Source organism: Danio aesculapii, chromosome 20 (genome assembly GCF_903798145.1).
Source record: "Danio aesculapii chromosome 20, fDanAes4.1, whole genome shotgun sequence".
NCBI lineage: Eukaryota > Metazoa > Chordata > Actinopteri > Cypriniformes > Danionidae > Danio > Danio aesculapii.
Genome location: NC_079454.1, coordinates 24299228 through 24320103, shown reverse-complemented (window position 1 = coordinate 24320103; position 20876 = coordinate 24299228). Strand labels below are relative to the sequence as shown.

At 35.2% G+C, this 20876-nt stretch overlaps 1 protein-coding gene across 2 annotated transcripts; it reads left to right on the top strand.

Annotated features, from left to right (window-relative positions):
• Nucleotides 1-20758, top strand: dcun1d4 (DCN1, defective in cullin neddylation 1, domain containing 4 (S. cerevisiae)). 2 transcript variants are annotated; one of them, XM_056481645.1, is made up of 11 exons: nt 1-94; nt 2480-2550; nt 5801-5840; nt 6911-6998; nt 9668-9756; nt 11610-11680; nt 11762-11853; nt 11957-12065; nt 15530-15634; nt 18300-18402; nt 18513-20758. In XM_056481645.1, the coding sequence occupies exons 1-11, from the start codon at nt 1-3 to the stop codon at nt 18566-18568; spliced, it is 918 nt and encodes a 305-aa protein (XP_056337620.1). In that variant the 3' UTR covers nt 18569-20758. The 2 variants fall into 2 exon arrangements, with proteins under 2 accessions (XP_056337620.1, XP_056337621.1); XM_056481646.1 differs by lacking the exon at nt 1-94 and adding an exon at nt 120-404.
• Nucleotides 20759-20876: the final 118 nt, after the last annotated feature.

Below are 20876 nucleotides of genomic sequence, written 5' to 3'. Positions count from 1 at the left end.
ATGTATAATATTGGCATGTCCCGCCCACTGGCCGGTCTGCAGACTCACACAAATACAGTTGTGTGTTTCATAAAAATGCACTCAGATGCGTCAAGTAAGTACAATAGTACGTTTTCACTGCTATTCGTTTTCTGTCGAGCTGTGATGACAATTGCGTACTTGCTGCACACTGACAAGTCGCCGTGACTTCTTTTAAGATGTATGATTCGCTGTGTTGACGCATTTTGTGAGTAAAGTAGCCGTTACCGGAGCATACAGATCATCAGATTGACTCTGAGCTTGCTAGCTGCTCTCTTTGTGTATTTACTCCGATGTCTTGGGCGCTTGCAAGAGACAACGACCTTCGTTGAATATCGTTGCATTTTAGCATTCTGATCTTGAGTATATACAGCAACCCGAACAAGGTATCTGATCCTATTTACACAATACACTTGTACACTAATTACCTTTAATACCCAAATAACCTTAAGGCATCCATCTCTTGACAACTCGAATGACTAATGCAAAGCCACCGACGTGCAAGTGAAAGGTTGTTGTTTTGAAGCTAATCTGCTCAGTTTTTTTCGAGAAAACTGCGGAAAAATGACAGGGGGTGAAAATTGTGACGCAGTTGTGTAAAAAATTAGTGCTTGCAAACACGTCGAGTTTGATCTGGCGCATTACTGTACGTCCCCTTAAAAGACAAACTGCGTATCGTTGTGAAAGGCTGTCTTTTTTCAAAGAGAAAATCTTTTTTTGCAGCATTTGGGTCGCATTCATCAGTTGGGGAGAGTACCGATTGAAATTATGATTTGGGGAATTCTGGGAAATGTGGTTTATTCAGCCGACCCGTGTCGTTGGCAGACGCAGGCGTTGTTTGTCATTAGACTACATCCCCCAGAAGCTCGCACACTCTCTAGATACTTTGTAAAGTCGTCGCAAGTTATGTGTGTATACATATCTATGAGCTGTGTGGCAGAAAATCAGATTTTAAACTGCAGTCGGCGTGAAACTGTGAATGTTTGAAACGTGCTGGTGTGAATCTGACTAATGTAGTTTCTTACAATTTTGGGGGGGGTTTCATATCTACAGGCATTCCTGACAACTGCGTCACAGGCTCACAAATAGTCTCGTTTTATGTTAGGTTTGCATTAATAATGCACTGCATTAGATACCGGCAACTATTTAAATAGTATATATTTTATCATACCTGAAGTTAATGCTGTTTCGGGGTCTTGGCTGTTGGCATATCGTTCATATTTAGAGGCCTGCATCGATACACACACACACACACGTATATATTAATTTCTAGGTCCGAAACGTGGAAGCTCATAATATGTGTAAATAATCTAAATATATGCTGACGTTATTTTTACAGTTTTGATCATTAAGTATGCATATGCCCATTATTAACCTAGTTTACGTGCTTCCTAAACGGCTATGGGGTATGAGTATAGTGATTATTGGGTATCATTTTCAATTAGTGAGCTACATACATGCATATCAGTGCAAAAATATACAAATAAAGTCTACAAAAAATAACATTAAAAACAATGTCTATTACAATGAATAAGGATTTACAATATAAACAGTGGAGTTTGATCAGTTTTGTCAGATTTCATTCCCTATTATCACATATAAATATAAGGGATTCGTAAAATTAAAATTAGACTTCTTTACACTTTAGAATATGTTATCTTTTCCAATAGAGTGCTTGAGAGCAGTTCTTTCTTACGGAAGTATAATGGGTCTTTTGAAATATAACTTTGACCTTTCAAAATGCGTCTATTCACATTCTAATTCCCTTTTTTTGGTAATTGGGCTGTTTTATCAGATTAAATCCCCTGGATGGAAAAACTGAAACTAATAATAATAAAAAAGTTCAAAGCGACATCACATTCCTGACTTCCTTCGAAAACTTTTTAATTCCATAACGTTATCACACACAGCTGATTAATGCACCTTCTGAGTTTTGAGTTTAATACACTTATTAGAAATATTGATGGATTTCATTGAATATTTTTTCACTAGATTTGTATATATCCTCATAAGATGGTTAATTATCTGGATTTGGGTCTAATCCCAAGTCTTGGTCCCACACATTTATTCTGATCATTTTTAGAAGAATATTCTGATATTAACATGCTAGAGAAAAATGACCTCCACACTGACACCTTCTGTCTTAGTGATGAAACCCAATTTGACATCATAAAGATTATGAATAACAATGTTGGTAGTTGCCTGGCTGTACTCACCACGAAGGCACACAGAACAGTTAAATGTATTCTGTATACATTAGTCTATTAGATACACTTCTGCATCTCACATTGCTTCTCATATTTCTGTCACTCTACTAGCTCACTGGAGCAGATGTCCACCCCCCACCATATCCTCAGACTGGAAACACATACACAAACAACACGTAGAAACCCATGTGCATTTCAGAAGCTTGTATATATCTGCATGGAGTAACAAATGTGTATTTTTATATCTCTCACAGATTTCCAGCTGAACTCTCATTTGTCCACACTGGCCAGCATCCACAAAATCTACCACACCCTGCACAGGCTGGTAAGTATGGGCTCGGTTTTGCATGTATTTAAATACCCAGCAGTTATATTGCAAGAGTTAACATTCAAACCTTTATCTTATTTAAATCAAGAGGGATTGCTGATGGGATTTGTGCATGTTTTCATATTTAGTTCTTTTTTTTGTAGCAGGTTGCGATTGTAGGCTACTCGACTTTCAGAACTTATTTGTGTCTAAGGTCCATGCCAAAGTTTGCCAATGTATCAAGATCAAGTTTGGGTTCACTTCTAATTTAACTCCGCTTTTTGACTGAAATATGAACACGTGTACCAAAATTGAATTGAAAACTAGACACAATTACTGCCTCCAAATACTTCCGTAATATATAGTGCGCTAAAAACCGTATGCACACCAAGTGGTATGTCCGAATTAATAGAATTCGAAAAACGGTGTGTTAAAAGTACCCGGATGACTTACTACACCGGCAAGATTCTGAAATGCGCATTTGATAAACTCCAGGCCCGTGGCCAGCCTTGTAAAAGGGGTGGTTAATTTTTCTCAAAAAGTGGACCTTTTTGCAGTTATTGACTTTACTATTTAATTATAAGATTTAAATACTGCATTTTAGTGACAATTTTAAGCACTACTTTGTGAGATGTGGGTCTTTCGAACCACCCGAACCCCCCTGGCTACGGGCCTGAACTCTATGCTATACCATAATGCTTTGTGAGAGAATTAATGAATGGGAGTGAAGCGACGCAACTGACACGGGTAGGTCATGTGATCTTGTCAAAAATGCAGATGTAGTACGTCTGAGTGCCATTCATACTACTCGCATTCATACTATATAGAACGTACTTTTTCAACTGTCAAGTAGTAAATTCAAATGTAGTAGCTACTGAGTAGTAGGCATTTTCGGATGCAGCCAATGTGTTAAGATGTGACCATAAAAAGCATAGTATGCTCAAGCTTATTTTGTGTTCTCTTCATAGATGAGATTACAGCCTGTTACTGTTCAGTACAGATGTCAGAAATGCATCATCTTGTTTGTTTGTGGGATGAAGGAATTCCTTACAATGTTTTGACTTTACGCATTTTAAGCTCTGATTAAAAAAACACCACATGCACATACACATACATTAAAATATATATGCTTAAATTTGTTTTCTCTATCTTTAGGGTCATGCATAAAAATAACTGCGTGTATGCTAGGAAAACCACAACCAAATGTTTAATTTAACAAACTAAGAGCACCAAAGTACAAGAGTGAATGAACCTTTAGTTGAAGTTTATTTGGTTAAACCATTATAAAGTAAATGGAATAATTTCTCTGCAACATCAGAGATGTTTTTTGAATGATTTTGCAGAAGTTGAACCTGTTGGAAGCTTGTTCCTGCCACAGATTAAAGAAAGAAATAAATTATTACAATGATGATGATGATAATAGAAATAATAATTGCTATCTTTTTTTAAAGTCTGACTAATCATCATTTTGCTTATTATTTTACTTCTCATGATTTTTTTCCAGTTTTATTTTTTTACTGTAATTCTGAGTGAACCTTTTATAATCCCGAGTTTATATCTCACAATGCAATATTTTGTCTTAGAATTTTACTCTAAATTGTGAGAAGAAAATGTTAATTAAGAAAATTAATCTAATTAATCAGAATTTTTATAATGTGAAAAAATGAATTCAAAAGAATTTCAAAAATCAAAAGACTAAAAAAAATGGTATTCAAAGTTTGTGCTTTATGACAATAAGATAAGAGCAAATATTATTAGTATACATTTAAAAAAAAAAATGAATAGGAATTAGAATAGATCATAGACAATTTATAGGTCTAGATGGAATCTGCAGACCTTTTCCCCATAAATCCACCCTGAATTTGGGAAAAATATGTTGAATAGTAAAATCTAATATATATATTTATTTTTTTCTTTATTTTTTTTAATATTTCCTAAATGACGTTGGAACTGAGCAAGGACATTTTCACAATATGTCTGATAATATTCTATCTTCTGGAGAAAGTCTTATTTGTTTTATTTCAGCTAGAATAAAAGCAGTTTTAAATATTTTAAACCATTTTAAGGTCAATATTATTAGCCCCTTTAAGCTATATTATTTTTTCCATAGTCTACAGAACAAACCATCGTTATACAATAACTTGCCTAATTACCCTAACCTGCCTAGTTAGCCTAATTAACCTAGTTAAGCCTTTAAATGTCACTTTAAGCTGTATAGAAGTGTCTTGAAAAATATCTAGTCAAATATTATTTACTGTCATCATGGCAAAGATAAAATAAATCAGTTATTAGAAATGAGTTATTAAAACTATTTTGTTTTGAAATGTGTTGGAAAAAAACCTTCTCTCCGTTAAACAGAAATTGGGGAAAAAAATAAACAGGACGGCCAATAATTCAGGACGGCTAATAATTGTTATATATATATATATATATATATATATATATATATATATATATATATATATATATGTTATATATATGTTATATATATATATATATATATATATATATATATATATATATATATATATATATATATATATATATATATATATATATATATATATATATATATATATATATATATATATATATATATATATATATATATATATATATATATATATATATATATGGCATACTCAAACTTGAAAATATGTAACTAGCAACTGACAAGGTGATGTTAACCTTGATAAATGTTGGATGTTTCAGATTTCTGTGCGTTTGCATGAAAATGTTTGATGTAGATCTGTAAATAAATAACAAGCATATAAATTTGGTATTGTAAATTTTTAAGTCACTTTGGATAAAAGCAAATACTAAATGAATAACTGTAAAAATGCAAATCTGAAACATTATTGAATATTATTAGATTAGAAGATGAGTCCCATGTTTTCTGGTTAAGGGTCAGTTGCTGTTGTTAATGCAAAAGCTGACAGTGTTGTAGTGGGACATTGTTGCATGCATTGTGGGATTGCAGTGTTTGGCTATATGACAGGTTAAGATATTCCGCACTAATATTACTTTCTACAAAATGTAACTGTGACCCAGTGTTTTACTTAAATAACTACCCTCATAACCCTAATTCACACAGAATTGTGCTCTACTTTAGCTCGTTTCCAGAACATGACAGCAGATGTAATGGCTACCAGACAATAAGTTGATCAGCCACCAATTTTACACACAAATACATGTTTGCTTTCTTCTTTTTATGAGTCAGTGCTGATCTGTAGAATGTTGTTTGAATGGTGTTTCTTTCTGGCTGTAGAACCTGACAGAGGACGTCGGACCAGAGTCTCACGGTACAGGTAGTGACTTGACCTTGCATGCCCATTCATTTCTACATTATCTTATCACCTAATGTCAAACATCATTGTATTGTTTATTTAGAAATATGATTTGATTGTGCTGTTTTTTTTACCAAATGTTTTACTTAACTTTTTTACTTTAAGTGAGAACTAAACAGAAAATGGAACCCTGAATCGTATATATTTTTTATATATCACATCACATATAAATTTATTGTCATAAATTTTGGTGCATTTAAACAAAATAGATTTATTTAACAGATATTTCTATTAATATTTTAGTCACAGAATGTCTTTAGAAATAGAAAGATAATGCTTTTAAAATTATGCTAAATTAAAATAAGTTTTTTTATTTGATATTTTTCCCTATATAATTTTGGGTGTATTAATTTTGGACTGTTATTGTAAGTTATTATGGTAAATGAGCTCCAGATTTGGCTTCAGCACTGACTAAACTAATGTATATGCACAAAAATATTATATAGCTTCCTATAGAAAATATTCATTTGAATGAGAGATTTGTGAGTGGTATACTCGTATATGTTGAGCACTGTTTATCTTTCTTTTTTGTACACTACAATTGAGAGGCAGTTTTTTTTTTTTTAGAAAACAGGGATGTATTAAATGAATCAAAGGGACATTAAAACTAAATATAAATGTTTCTTTAGTGCAAAAAAAAAAAACCTTTTAGAAGGACTTTTTTTTGAGGAATGTGTTACACTGTGTAGACTTGAGTAATTATGTTGAAAATTCAACTCTGCCAACACAGGAAGAAATGACAATTTAAAATAAAATATAGCTAAAATAGCTTATATTTCACAATATCACTGTTTCTACTCTATTTCTGATCAAATAACTGCAGCGTTTGTGAGCATCTTACCAACCTCAAACATTTGAAAGGTAGTGTATTTTGACCCTAATCCTCTTATTTGTCCCCCGTAGCATTCACAGTCCGCTAGGTGTTAATGTTAACAGTTTACAAGTGTACTATAAAATTAGGACGTTACGTTTAAGAAGAGAGAATGACTGAAAAAGGGAGATAAAAATAATCATCTCTCCTGCTTTTCCAGCCTGCTGCTCCAGAGCCATGCCCCCAAGGAAAAAGAGGAGACCCACTGCTGGAGATGACCTGTCTGCTAAGAAGAGCCGGCAGGATAAGTATGTTCAAATAAAACATATTCACTTTTAGTAATAGCAATAGTTTAAACTTTTATTTAGGAAAAACATATGATTATTAAAAATTTACAAATAAAATAAAAAAGAGGGGGAACAAAGCGATTGTCATGGGGGTTACAAAATTAAGTCACAAGTACATTATCACATGGTTTACAATGACATACTCCATTTTTGCTAATACTTGTTGCAAGTATTTTGCAAGGATTTTGCACTTTTTTGAATCAAGTCTGAGGTTAAATGTCAGTCTCTCAGTCCAGTGCATTTCCTTTACAATTCCTATCCATTGAGCCGATGGAATCTGCGGACGTTTTTTGCTATTTCTGTGGAGAATTTTGGTAAAAAATCTGCGGATTTCTGCGGAATTATTTTGGGAGTATCCTAACTAAAACCTTAATATGCGAAATAATAAATAATTTCTTTTTAACTTTTATTTAATGTTTAAAATGCAAATCCATTTAGATTCACTTTATTTGGTAAACAAAGCAAGTCTCTCATATGATAGATCTACTAAAAGACAGAAAATATTACTGTACAAACTGCATTGTACATAAATCAGATGAACATTTTCATATTAGTCAATAATATTACTGTACTTAATTTAAAAACTAAATAAATATAGATTGACACACATTTACTCAAGTAAATAAACAGAATTAATAATGGGCTAAAAATCTGCGGAATTCTGGCCTAGTTATGGCTTTTCTGCTACTTACCAAAAGCATTTTAATTAAGTATTTGTCTATAGTTGGAAAAATTTCTGGCATTTTCCCAAGGTATTATAGTAGTCCCATGGTCATAAACTAGTAGTCCAATTCCTCTCCGGTTATCTTTTTTATCCAGCTTTTCATTTTAGTCCATTTTATTAAGTTCTCTGACGTTTTTCTCTGATTACCTCATACACACACACACACACTAGGGCTGCACGATATTAGTAAATAATTACATTGCAATATTTTGCTCTTCATCGATATACATATATTATATTTCACTAAATGGATTGGACTTTTATTGTGAAGAATTCACTATTTCAGAATGTTTGGGGAGATTTAATAGAGGAGTGCATCTGCAGAAATGATTAAAATGATCTTTGAACTAGATTTTTATGAGGGTGTTTTCTATGTGTCTGTTATGTCTTAATGGCAGTTGGACACAAATAATGAAGTGAAGTTTCATAAACCAAATTTCGAGAGGAGCACGTGATATGATTGAGCACGTCTGGCCACTCATCTGTAATCAGTAATAATCCAATCAGAGCGATCCTAGTTTACTATAAATGGATCATTTTCTCCCTAATGTTTTATCTTCATTTGGAAGAATCCCCCCTTCCACCCCTTCTCTCCTCCTTTCCTCCCTTTTCAAAAGGGGGAACTCTCGAGACCTACCTGATCTCGGATCCCCTGATATGCTTATCGACCGGGCGGGAGCCCCGGGCTCAAAGATCTCCGAGCTCAGGGTTCTCTCCCGGGATAGCATGCCAAACCAGCTTTATACGCCAAGCATATCTAAGTGGGAACTCTTGAAATGGGCTATATGCATTATATGAAAAAGACTTTTCATGAAAAAGACTTATTATAAAAAAGACTTTTCATTTCAGCCAGTCTGCCTCAGCGCTTCTGGTGAACTGTCTTTTGCCATGTTTAAGGTCTGATTTCTTTAAAAATCAGTGATCTTCACTGCCTAATAGATATACGATATAAAGTGGGTATATCGATATATTATACGATATTATACGACAGTATTATACAATATAAACAATATCAGACCGGACAAGAATCACTGCATTAAATTCCATTTCCCCCTGCCATATCTTTAAAATATGACAGTTTATTTTACCCCAGTATTTTCAATGGCGTTTCTGCGCTAACCTGCTGATACTGACGGGGGTCTTTCTTATTTTAGCTTGAACAACTAAATGAATGCTTAAGTCTCTATAACTGACTCTATTGTAAATACATTACAGCATCGAAGCTGTAAAAGAAACCTTATGAAATTTAAAATAGTCACATTAAGCTTGCACCAGAATTTTATCATGCGCTGAAAAAACACTTGCTGTGCATATACCCCATTGTGTCCATATTGTCACTATAAAAATTTAATTTAATTAGTCTTTGTAAAAGCAGTTTTCTTGTGCCTGAATGCTTTAAACCCATTTAATATTTTTAACAGAGAAAAAGAAAGGGAAAATGCAATTAATAAACTTTTTAAATCCACAATAGTTCAACTTTACCATTAGTCTACAAGCTCCTGGTCAACAATAAGTCATACTTGACATTGCAGATCCTGCGATGTGCGCATCTGCAATAGTCCTATTGCATGAAACGATATACTGTGCAGCCCTAACAAACGCTCATTCATCTGCCCAGCCTTTGATTGATTAAGTCAACTAGGAACCTGTCGGATCAATTAGGAAATTCAGCATTTATCCATGACAGGAACAGATCTTTACAGTAATGTTAAAAGAAAGTTGCATAACTATCATAACTGCTAATTGTACCACCAGATCTGTGTTTGTGTGGGTGGATTTCTGCCCTCAGAGCATGTGTCTCTTCTTATTTGTATCAGATGCATCATGCTTGTGCTTTAATCTGTGTACAAGTGTGTGTTAATGTGTGTTTAAATAGCTTTCGCTTTGTCCTGTCTGTTCTTTTCAGTGTTTACAGAAAACAGGAGGCATTGCAAATCCAGGAAGCCGAAGCTTTTTCTAGCAAGAGATGTTTAGAATGGTTTTATGAATATGCAGGTATGTGGGCAAAATCAGTCATATTCAGTTATTGTGCTATGAATTCTTTAGTCTTTATATAATCTAGAAAAGGTGTAATCAGATCAAAATTGCCTGTGTTGATGTAATTTGACTTGATAATGCCTAGAAGGCAGTGAAAATGTCACCGCTAAATTTAGGCTACTCTCGGCTACTTGGTTCGCACAGAAAGGAAAAAGCTGCCGTTAATTTACTTACCCTCAGACCATCCAAGATGTTTTTTGTGTTTAGTAGAACGTTAAAGAAATGTTTTGGCTGAAACAATGGTCATAAAACGCAAGTCTATTGGTACTTTGAGAGTCAAAAAAACATACGCATGCAAAACAAAATAATACTAGTGACTCCTGATGATGTCTAATATATTGAGGTTTAATGAGACACTACTAGAATCATTTGCCAAGCCTGTGGATTAAATGTAGTAAACATTTCCTTTCAATAACGTTTGTATATTCTTAATCATGTTGCAGTGGTCTCAAACTCAATTCCTGGAGTGCCGCAGCTCTGCATAGTTTTGCTCCAACCACTTCTAACTCACACCTGCTTAATAGTCTCTAGTAGTTTTGAACACCTTGATTAGTTGGATCAGCTGTGTAAGATTAGGGTTGGAGCAAAACTGCAGAGCTGCTGCCCTCCAGGAATTGAGCTTGAGGCCTATAGTGTAAAGGGTTAGTTCATCATAAAAATAAACATTGTTATTAATTACTCACCCTCCTGTTGTTACAAACCCGAGACCTTCGTTCATCTTTGGAAAACAAATTAAGATATTTTCGATTAAATTCGAGAGATCCCTCATCCTCCATAGACAGCTAATGACCTAACACATTCAAAGTCCAGAACAATGCAGAAAAAATCAAACCATATTCCTTTAGTGGTTCATTCAGAATATTATCAACAGAAATAACAACTTTATTCTAGGCATGGGATGATTACCGATTTCAATGTTTACCGCGGTTTGGTAAAGTTACGGTTTTAAAACCGCCGAATATACTGTTCCTAAGGTATATGTACTCTGTTTTCTTTTTTAAATTTTTTTTTACATGTTTTTCATAACTATTTTATTTTGTTTTTTTAGAGCAACTGTATCTCCATCAGAAAAGAATACCTCCCCATCAAAAACTACTGGTCCAAATTATTTTAAATGTTTCTTAAAATAAAATAAATTGTGTTCAGCGGGCAAAAAGTTGCAGCTTTTTACCTAGACATTTAAAAAGAACTTGTTTTGGAGCAGTAATTACAATACCTTGATACCGTGAAACCATGATATTTATATCCAAGGTTATCATACCATCAGAATCTTATACCGGCCCATGTCTACTTCATTCACAAGTTTCTTTTCCTCAGTGTCCGTATAGGGTGCACATTCATGACAGTGCTGTTCTGCGTTTTGCAGTCGGTCGTGCTGCTGACATATATCTCGAATACGCCTTCTCATGAGTGTGCACTCTATACTGACACTGAGGAAATGAAACCATTGAATAATGTTGTTATTCTTGGTTTATGTCTGCATAAAATTATTCTAGTAGCTTCATGATATTCCGATTAAACCATTGAAGACACATGGAGTGTTTTGACAATGTTTTTTGGTATTTTTCTTTGATTTTGACTTTGAACTAGTCTGGACCACTGCTGTCTATGCAGTGTCAGGGAGCTCATAAAAATATCTTAATTTGTGTTCTGGAGATGAATGAAGGTATTAGTGGATTGGAATTGAATGAGGGTGAGTAATTTATTATTGGCGGAATTTTCATTTTTGTGGGAACTAACCCTTTAATAGTACACATACTGTACTTTCCTGAGCTTTCTATATATAAAATATCAAATTGCATTAAAAACAGGGTGTGATGACGTGGTTGGACCAGAGGGAATGGAGAAATTCTGTGAAGACATTGGAGTTGAGCCAGAGAATGTAAGAAACTAAATCTGATTTCATATTTTTCCATTTAAAACCATCTCATCAGTGCTCGGTTTAATGTATGTTCATATGCAGGTGGTCATGCTGGTATTGGCCTGGAAGCTTGATGCCCAGAGCATGGGGTACTTCACTTTACAGGAGTGGCTCAAGGGAATGGGCTCATTGCAGTATGTCTAGCTCAACACCGATCTTGTATACATCACCATGGTACTATACTACACTTCTTCTTGTCCAAACATCCACCTTATCCTCTGCTTCTGTCATATGCAGATGTGACTCTACTGAAAAACTCAGGAACTCTCTAGACTACCTGAGGTCCGTCCTCAACGATGCCACCAGTTTCAAACTCATTTACCGATATGCCTTCGACTTTGCCAGGGTGAGTGTACGCATTAAGACAGATGACTGATGAACAGCTATTATTCACTTTAGAAGCTTTATCTAATACTTCAGCACTATTTTCAGCATAATGACAGCCTGTGGCGATGCATCGTTCTTCGTTTTTATGTTATTTACTGCGTTCATGCTGGGCTCACCATAGTCCTTCACTTACAACAGGGCTCGAGACTGCTGAGAGATGGTGCTATTTTGGGTTGTTTCACCTCTGTCTGCTCAGCAGAAGTATCTCTTGTCCAGATAGTTGATTCTTTTTTTTCCATTCCCTTGGTATGAATTGTAAAGCGAGTGGAGTTTTGCTGAGTGTAGCTCTTACAGTAGCCATTCGATAGGGCCAGTAAACTGGAGGAAAACAAATAAATAGCTTGTCGCAACCTTGAATGGATAACCTGCCATTTGTCATGTCTAGATAAAACAGAATGGCTCAGATTTATCTGGGCTCTCGTATAGAGCAATTAGTTCATTCTGTATTAGAAAATAGATTTATGGCACTTTTCCACATTATGGTATGGCATGGTTTGTTTCAGTACGGCTCATATTTGGGGCATTTTTCCACGGTACTGTTTCTAGAGTTCATACTTTTTTAATACCACTTCAGTTGAGGTACCAAGAAACCGTACCATTAACAAAATGTGATGTGTAAACATAGCAGATACTAAATGGCAGTGAGAATAGTCACCACCTGCGCCACTGGATTTGCCACACAAGATGCTAAACCTGCTATATTTAAATAAAGTCAGCAACAGCCGCTGTAGGATCATTTAAATGACTAATGCAAGCAGCTTAATGTGGCTGTATCGTGATCAGTACATGAGGTGCAGATGTTCCGCTTGTTGTGAAACATCTGTTTGACTATTTATAATCTGTTCAGGTGAGGGGAAGTGTGAAAGGTGAGAAGAAAAGACTTGATACACTTAACTGTTAGTCCCGCCCACCTTAGTTGGTTTGTTTAAGTCCTAAATACACTCAGCTGAAAAATGTGGAGCACTCCTGCACAGCAAATGAAAATCAAAACTAAAAGTTGTCCATTTATACTCCTGCGTTCTGTTTGTGTGCTGTTCTGACAATAAAACTTGTAAAAAGCAAGCAGATTAATGTGTGAAGGCACCGCCGGGTCATCCATGCGTACTTGATGCAGAAGTATAAATCAGCTTTAAGGATAGGTCTATAATAGCACCCGCTCTGAAGCAGTACTCGAGTCAGGTTGATTTGTGCTGAACTAAGTACAGAGATGGCAAAACTACACACATCCTTTACTCAAGTAGAAGTACAGATACTCATGTTTAAAACGGTAAAAGTTGAAGTTCACTTTTTTTCTCAAGTAAAAGTAAAGAAGTACAGCCTAAAAAATGTACTTAAGTACGAAGTATCCATACTACTTCCTGTGTTAAGTTTCACGCTGGCAACTAGACTTCACACCATATCGATACATTTATACAAAATAACATACATTTCTGATTTTTATGTAAAAAATTGTTGCTAGTTTTCAGCAAGAAAGTAGCCAAGCAACATCACAGTGTGCAATATTGAAAAACAACACCGCTCAAATCTGTATATCATCATCCTGCCACAAGCTCACAGCGTTCAGCATGTAGTTTTCTGCTTTTAGATCAAAAACCACAACTGCCATAATGTCCATTCATACACTGTAAAAAATGAAGCCTATATCTTTACAAACAATAAACGTCTTCAATTCACACCTAATTTTGTCCAAAACATTTGTTTTTCCTTTGCTTTATTAAATGCTTTATATATTTTACTGTTTTGGCATTACAGCTCCTTCATTATCTTCAAAACTAAATTCAGAATATCCCATGTTTTCAGTGTTTTTTGCTTTTCAGAGTCTTGTGAATATTTTCTTTCATGGATATAGTCATTAAGGCTGTTAATACATTTATTCTATGCACAATTAGAGCCTCCAAAACTTTTTGCATGAACTTTTTTTTTTCACGTGATAAATTCCTGATGCTTTTTATTATCATTTTATTCATAAATCACCCAGTGTGAATAATTTTGATGTTAAAATATTTGTTAAACTAATTTAAACAAAGACAACAGTAAAGCAGTATGAATTCTGTATTAGGAAATAGGAACTGATTAAAATAAAATAAATAAATCTCAATGCATATTCATCTCATCAGCATAGAATGCAATCTCAATCTCATCAGCATTCATTAAGGATTTAACTGTTTTAGTACTAACTGTACAAATGTTGACAAGCAAAAAGGTGTTCATTTTGCGCAGTGACAAAAAATAATATAGATCGTGCCACCAAACACATAAAAACGACAGTAACGACCATGGTTAAAAAATGTAAAGAGTAGAAAATACAGATATTTGTGTAAAACTGTATGGAGTAAAAGTAAAAAGTTGCTAAAAAAAAATTTTTAGTGGAGTAAAGTACTGATACCAGAAAAATCTACTTGAGTACAGTACCGAAGTATTTGTACTTTGTTACTTCCCATCTCTGGCTAAGTACCAAGTCGTACCATTCAATGGAAAAAGCACCATTATCAAAATCCATATCTAAAGTGTTTTTGCTTTTAAATAGAGAATGAAAAAAGTGATGTTGTGGTGTTAAAATGTACTGACCATAATCTCTGCCCTCAGGGGATTTTTTTTATGTTTTTAAGGGGTTAGTTCACCCAAAAATGAAAATTTTTTTTTAGTAATTACTCACCCCCATGTCGTTACAATCCCCTAAGACCTTCATTCATCTTTGGGACACAAATTAAGATTTGTTTAAATGAAATCTGAGAGCTCTCTGATCCTCCATGAAAAACAATAGTCCCGAAGTGCAGAAAAGCAACCAAAAACATTGTTAAAACATTTCATAATGTGGTCCAACTGTAATCATATGAAGCTCCAAGAACACTTTTGTGCACCAAAAACACCCCCTGTAAAAAAGACTTTTGTTTGCCAATGTCTTCCACATCAGATCAGGGCGCGTGATTACTATAGACAATTCAATGCTTGCATGTTGTGCTGCTGACTCTAATATGTCGTATTGACTGTAGTAAATATCCACCCTGATGACACTGACGAGGAAGAGCAAAGTGGTTTGTACTGTTTTTATTTGGCACATTTAATTGTTTTTGGAGTTTCCTTTTATAGACTTTAAATGCTTCACAACCATTGCTGTCTTTAGAGGGTCAGAGAGCTCTCAGATTTCTTCTAAAATATCTTAATTTGTGTTGTGAAGATAAGCCGAGGTCTCAGGGGATTGGACTAAAGGTGAGTAATTATTAACAGGACAGTCATTTTTGGGTGAACTAACCCTTTAAACTTGAACTGTTTAGAGTGCACAATACACTAATTTCTGTCCACAAGGAGAAACCTACATTTAATTAGCTTAGTCGATAACATTGCCAGCTCATTGTTTTTATTGTGATTTGTAAACTTGCATTCAGAATATTTCAACTTTACTATGGGTCCACCCATTTGCAGGAGAAGGATCAGAGGAGTTTAGACTTGAATACTGCCAAGTGCATGCTGGGACTTCTACTTGGGAAGACCTGGCCCTTGTTTCCAGTGTTTAACCAGTTTCTAGAAGTAAGTACTTTAATCTACTTTAATCATTTAACATGACCAGTTAAATATTTGGACATACCAACATATTTTAGAATGGTGTTAAGAGATGGTTCACCCAAAAATAAAGATTCTATTTAAATGTACTCACCATTGTATTGTTCTAAACCTGTATTTGTTTTAATAATTGTATTTTTCTGTGGGAACATCAAACAATTATATTTATTTGGGGACCAGTGATACTTTTATTTCCAGTACACAGATTAAAGACTGTTTGTCAGATGTTTACATGACAAAAGCAAACTCTTTCACTCCACTTACATGCAGTTTTTATTATTCTATAATTTTCTATTATGAACCATTATGAACCAAATTATTTCTATAATTTTTATTATTCTATAATTTTTTATTTTATTTATTTATTTATTTATTTTTACATTTATTTTTGCAGCCATTTTTTGTATACCCTGCAGCACAATTGATAACTTTGTATAATTTGACATTAATTGTATATATAGTCTTTGGGTAGACAAAAAAACCCTTTTCTTTCTTTCAGACAAGACATTTGAATTCTTCTCATGAATTGTACAGAACACTGACAATAATGTATTTGACCTACAATGTACAAAGGCAGCTTTCAGATTTATTCAAAGAAAAATTAGATAATGAAGACATATCCTATTCCTTAGCAGAAATATAATTAATGTGTAATAGAGTGCATATATTTATACATTGCAAAAAATGCTGCCCTCTAGAGTCATTTTGTTCTAATGATGGACAATAAATGGTTACAATGGTTTACATATTGTTTTAATGACATATTTAGTTGTGATCAGTTAGATGACTCATGATTCAGTTCATTAAGTCATTCTTTGTTTTTTCAACATGCACCCTTCTGATGTTTATTTGTGTTTATTTAGTTTTATAACCAGTAAAAAAGTGGGGGTGATCAGTTACTGTGCTGTTGATCTGTGATGTTGTTTGAACTAATGTGGCTACAGTGATCAATCATGCCAGTTTTAAGAGTGTTAAATCAATATTTCTTCTTTGAATTTCATTTAAAAATGGCTAAGGAACTAAGGAGTTGACATTTTAAAAACAATAAAGTATATGAGCCATTGTGATAATTGGATGGTAGATGTATTACGAAAAACTAAAGTTTAGTTCATGCATCAATAAACAACAGCACAGATCAGTAATATAAAAGTTGGAGTAAATCTGGGAAATTTATAAACCATTTCAATGTGGTGATATCATCGGCCCATGAACATTTCCTGCATGTTATCAAACTATTTCATAACTGTAACAAGAGGCAATTTGATCCTAACTTAATGTTAAAACAGCTATCATAACATTATTTATCAATATGTGGCTCCTTTTGGATTCTCTGGAAGCTATAGAAATTAAAAATGTAAAACAGGAAATACGTTGAGACCATTGTTTTTGTTTACATCCCTCCAAATGGTCTATATTATGAACCAAGCTTTGGAATCCACATAGAAGACACATTGAACTATTGCAGTTTATCCACACTCTCTGGACAAAATTGATGTAGAACAGACTAAATTACGGTGTCCGAGAGAGCTTAACGCGCTGCAATTTAAGAAAGCACATGCAATTACAAAAAACACCAGCAAATAAAGAAATCGTCTTCATCAATTTGACAGTACAGCATACATCAATTTGAAACAGCAAATTGGTCACACCACAAACAAGTGAAGAAACGCGCAACATTTAGTCACGACACCTGCAAATATCCACATAACACAACGGAAATGTTTCAAGGGCTGTTGCTCAGTGAAGTGATTGGTGGTCTTTGAAAGGCGAGTTGTTTTTTGTTTATTTTAATATCCTGACTACACGACATGACACATCCATATCTCAGCAGGGTCCGTCATGTTTTGGGGTCCCCTTGAAACATTTCCGTTGTGTTGCGTTGATATTTGCAAGTGTCGTGAATAATTTCAGCGCGTTTCTTCAGTTGTTTGTGTTGTGAGAATTTGCAACACGTGTGCTTTCAAATTGATGAAGATCGTTTCTTTATTTGCTGGTGTTTTTTTGTAATTGTTTGTTCTTAAATTGCAGCACCTTAAGCTCACACTTATTAAACGTCACATAATTTCATCCTCTAAAAAACTATTTGGCCCAAAACCAGTTTCTGATTTCATTCATTTATCGGTTTTCTTTTCGACTTAGTCCCTTTGTTAATCAGGGGTTGCCACAGTGGAATGAACCGCCAACTTATCCAGCATGTTTTACACAGCGAATGCCCTTCCAGCTGCAACCCATCACTGGGAAACACCCATACACACTCACTCATTCACACACACTTCGGACAATCTAGCTTATCCAATTAACCTATGGCTATAGCGCATGTCTTTGGACTGTGGGGGAAACCAGAGCACCCGGAAGAAAACCTACGCAAACACGAGGAGAACATGCAAACTCCACACAGAAATGCCAACTTACCCAGCTAGGACTCAAACCAGCGACCTTCTTGCTGTTGAGCGACATCTCTACCCACTGCGCCACCGCATTTCTGATTTCAGTAACCAAAATTTCAGTGCATCCCAATTTAAGATCATCAGAAGCAAGTTCAGTGAGGACAAACATTTGACTGGTTGTGTATACGGATAAATGTTGTCTTTAACAACAATCTTTAACAACAATTCTCCCTTCTTCTCCACAGCAATCTAAGTATAAGGTTATAAATAAAGATCAATGGTGCAATGTTCTAGAGTTCAGTAGGACTATCAACCTTGATCTCAGTAACTATGATGAGGACGGGGCCTGTAAGTACACTTTAACCTACCTCTGTACTTCTTTTGTGTATCGTTCTTTTCTACAGCATGTTAGTGAAAACCAAAGATTAACTTCCTAACTGAGTTTTGTCTTTACTCAGGGCCAGTGCTTTTGGATGAGTTTGTGGAGTGGTATAAAGATCGAGAGATGTCGTAGCGACAGCTTCCCCATGCCTACCACCATCACCAACTAGAAACTAATCGCCAACAATCACCATGACAATGACGACAGAAACAGCTTTGAAACAAACATCTAGAAAACAAAGTACAAATCAAAACTGAAGTGTTTGGGACGGACTGATGGTGGCCCCTGGCGCTGAGGGCTTGAGTGTGTGAGTGTTTGCCTAGAATGTAATTATCGATGCACATGTTTGTATGTCGCCCTTTTAGCCGGGGCACGTCACAGGTGGTTGACTGTTGGTGAAACAGTACCTCACCGACTCCACCTAACGCCCCCCCTCCCCTTCCCCACCCATAGCCCACAATGCATTGTGGGTAAGCACATGGCCAGCCTTGGTGCCGCCTTCCCACCCCACTGTGATGTTTCATATTGCTGTGAATGTTTCAATAGGCTCTTAAAAGGAGGGTGACATCAGATCCTCCATAGGGCAGGGTTGGTATAAACCCCCCATACTGTCCGAAGACATTTAGGTAATTTAGATTCATGAAGGACAGAGAAAGACAGAACGACCACCTGCTTGGCTTTTTACTGAAGGTCAGTGACTTTTTACGAAAACGTTGGTTCAAAATGGAGACGGTGTACAGTGTCACTCTGCTGATGTGGTCCAAACACTGTTTACTGTGGTTTTAATATTGGACGTCGATGACAGTTACCATGCTTACATGACAACCTTTGCCATAAGATTTACTTTTACTCATCTCAATGCACTTGGTTGCCATTTAATATAGCGCACCACATACACACACAAGAGTGTCATAGACATTCTGCTGGAAGCACTTCCTGTGGTGCTGTATCAGTATCCCTTTCACCACTTTCTTGTTTATGAGATCAACAAGAATAGATTTCCTCTTCACAACAAGAAGAACGGAGGCTGTACTTATCAAGAGCGTAGAGGTTAGTATCCTTTTCCTGGCTGGCGTGTTCATTGTCTTGAGGAGTGCGAGCAAGTTCAAGCCACTGCATTGATTATATCATTTGATTGCTTAGAAATGTAACTATACTGTGCATGTGATGGTTAAAATGACAGGACGTGGATCTAAAGGACAGGATGAGGGAAAGCTGTTAAAGTGCACTTTTGATTTCTGTGATGGATTGCCACAAAAATACAAAAAGAAGGCATCCTGCCCTAAACTCTGACACTCTTTTGGCCACATCCTCTTCCGCAGATCTTGTGGGCAAACGGGAACACCTTAACCCATAGTGACCAATGCCTAGCAACTATTTAACATTCTAGTTATGTTTGTAAAACTGTTGAGTTTTGTCTATGGCTGTGGTGCGAAGCTAACTTGTCATCTGAACAAGAAAAAAAGCATGCATGCATTCTGCGATTAGAGCCGTCTTCGTGAGTGAATGAATGAGGGTTTTCCTTTTTGTACTTATTTTTTTTTTTGCTCTCGTTTCTTTCTTTTTTTTTTTTGTAAAGGTATTTGTAGAAGTGGTCTTTTTTTGTGCTTAATTTGGGTATCCGCGGTCATGCAGTCTTAACGCTTTATGAAAAATGATTGTGTGATGGTATTTAGAGCTTAAACACACTTGTAACCTCATCTGTTGAGATGTTCCTCTCTGCATTGTCTCCTCCACCAATTCCACAAAGTGCTAAACTACCATGTTCATGAAATGAAGCATTTCTGTATGTCTGCAATTGCAAAACAACTTTACTTTATTATAAAAGGATTTACAATACAGATACAAATTTAGTCAAATTTATTAACACCCATTTTGGGAAAAAAAAAAGTTTGGTTACAAGACATTTTGTTAAATAATTGTTTTTTTTTCCCACCTGAAAGATTAAAGTTATTCATTATAAATTATTAATCCATTATTCACTCAGCATCCATGAAGTCAACATTGTATATATGCTGTGCAAGCTGGGTAGAATTCATTTGTAAATGTCTACAAACGCCTGTCACAATCCCATTCACCTGCACCTGTTTGTGCCTGAGAGTAGTGGTTTAAAACGAATGATCTGAACAGATAGATGTGTTCCCGTCTCATTATGACTGTTGCTTTTGTTGGGAGAGTATGTAATGCAGAGGGTTGAGCATTCTCATCTGACTGTATATATGTATGGATGTGTGCGTGTGTGTGTGTGTGTGTGTATATATGTGTTTGTTTTCACTGTAACCTCTCTACATTCAATATATATAAAGGGGTTTATTAACGAAATGTGGAGTCATTTAATTTCTTCTGCATGCCATGTTATGTAGTAGGGAACACTTTTATCAACCGTTTACAAGAAAGTTAATTACCTTCTATAAACCGATACAGAGTGGAAAAAAAAGGT

Coding starts and splice junctions, on each gene's coding strand:
- dcun1d4 (XM_056481645.1), top strand. CDS start 1: ATGTATAATATTGGCATGTCCCGCCCACTGGCCGGTCTGCAGACTCAC. Junction 5,841..6,910: donor ACCAGAGTCTCACGGTACAG/GTAGTGACTTGA, acceptor CTGCTTTTCCAG/CCTGCTGCTCCAGAGCCATG. Junction 18,403..18,512: donor CTATGATGAGGACGGGGCCT/GTAAGTACACTT, acceptor GTCTTTACTCAG/GGCCAGTGCTTTTGGATGAG.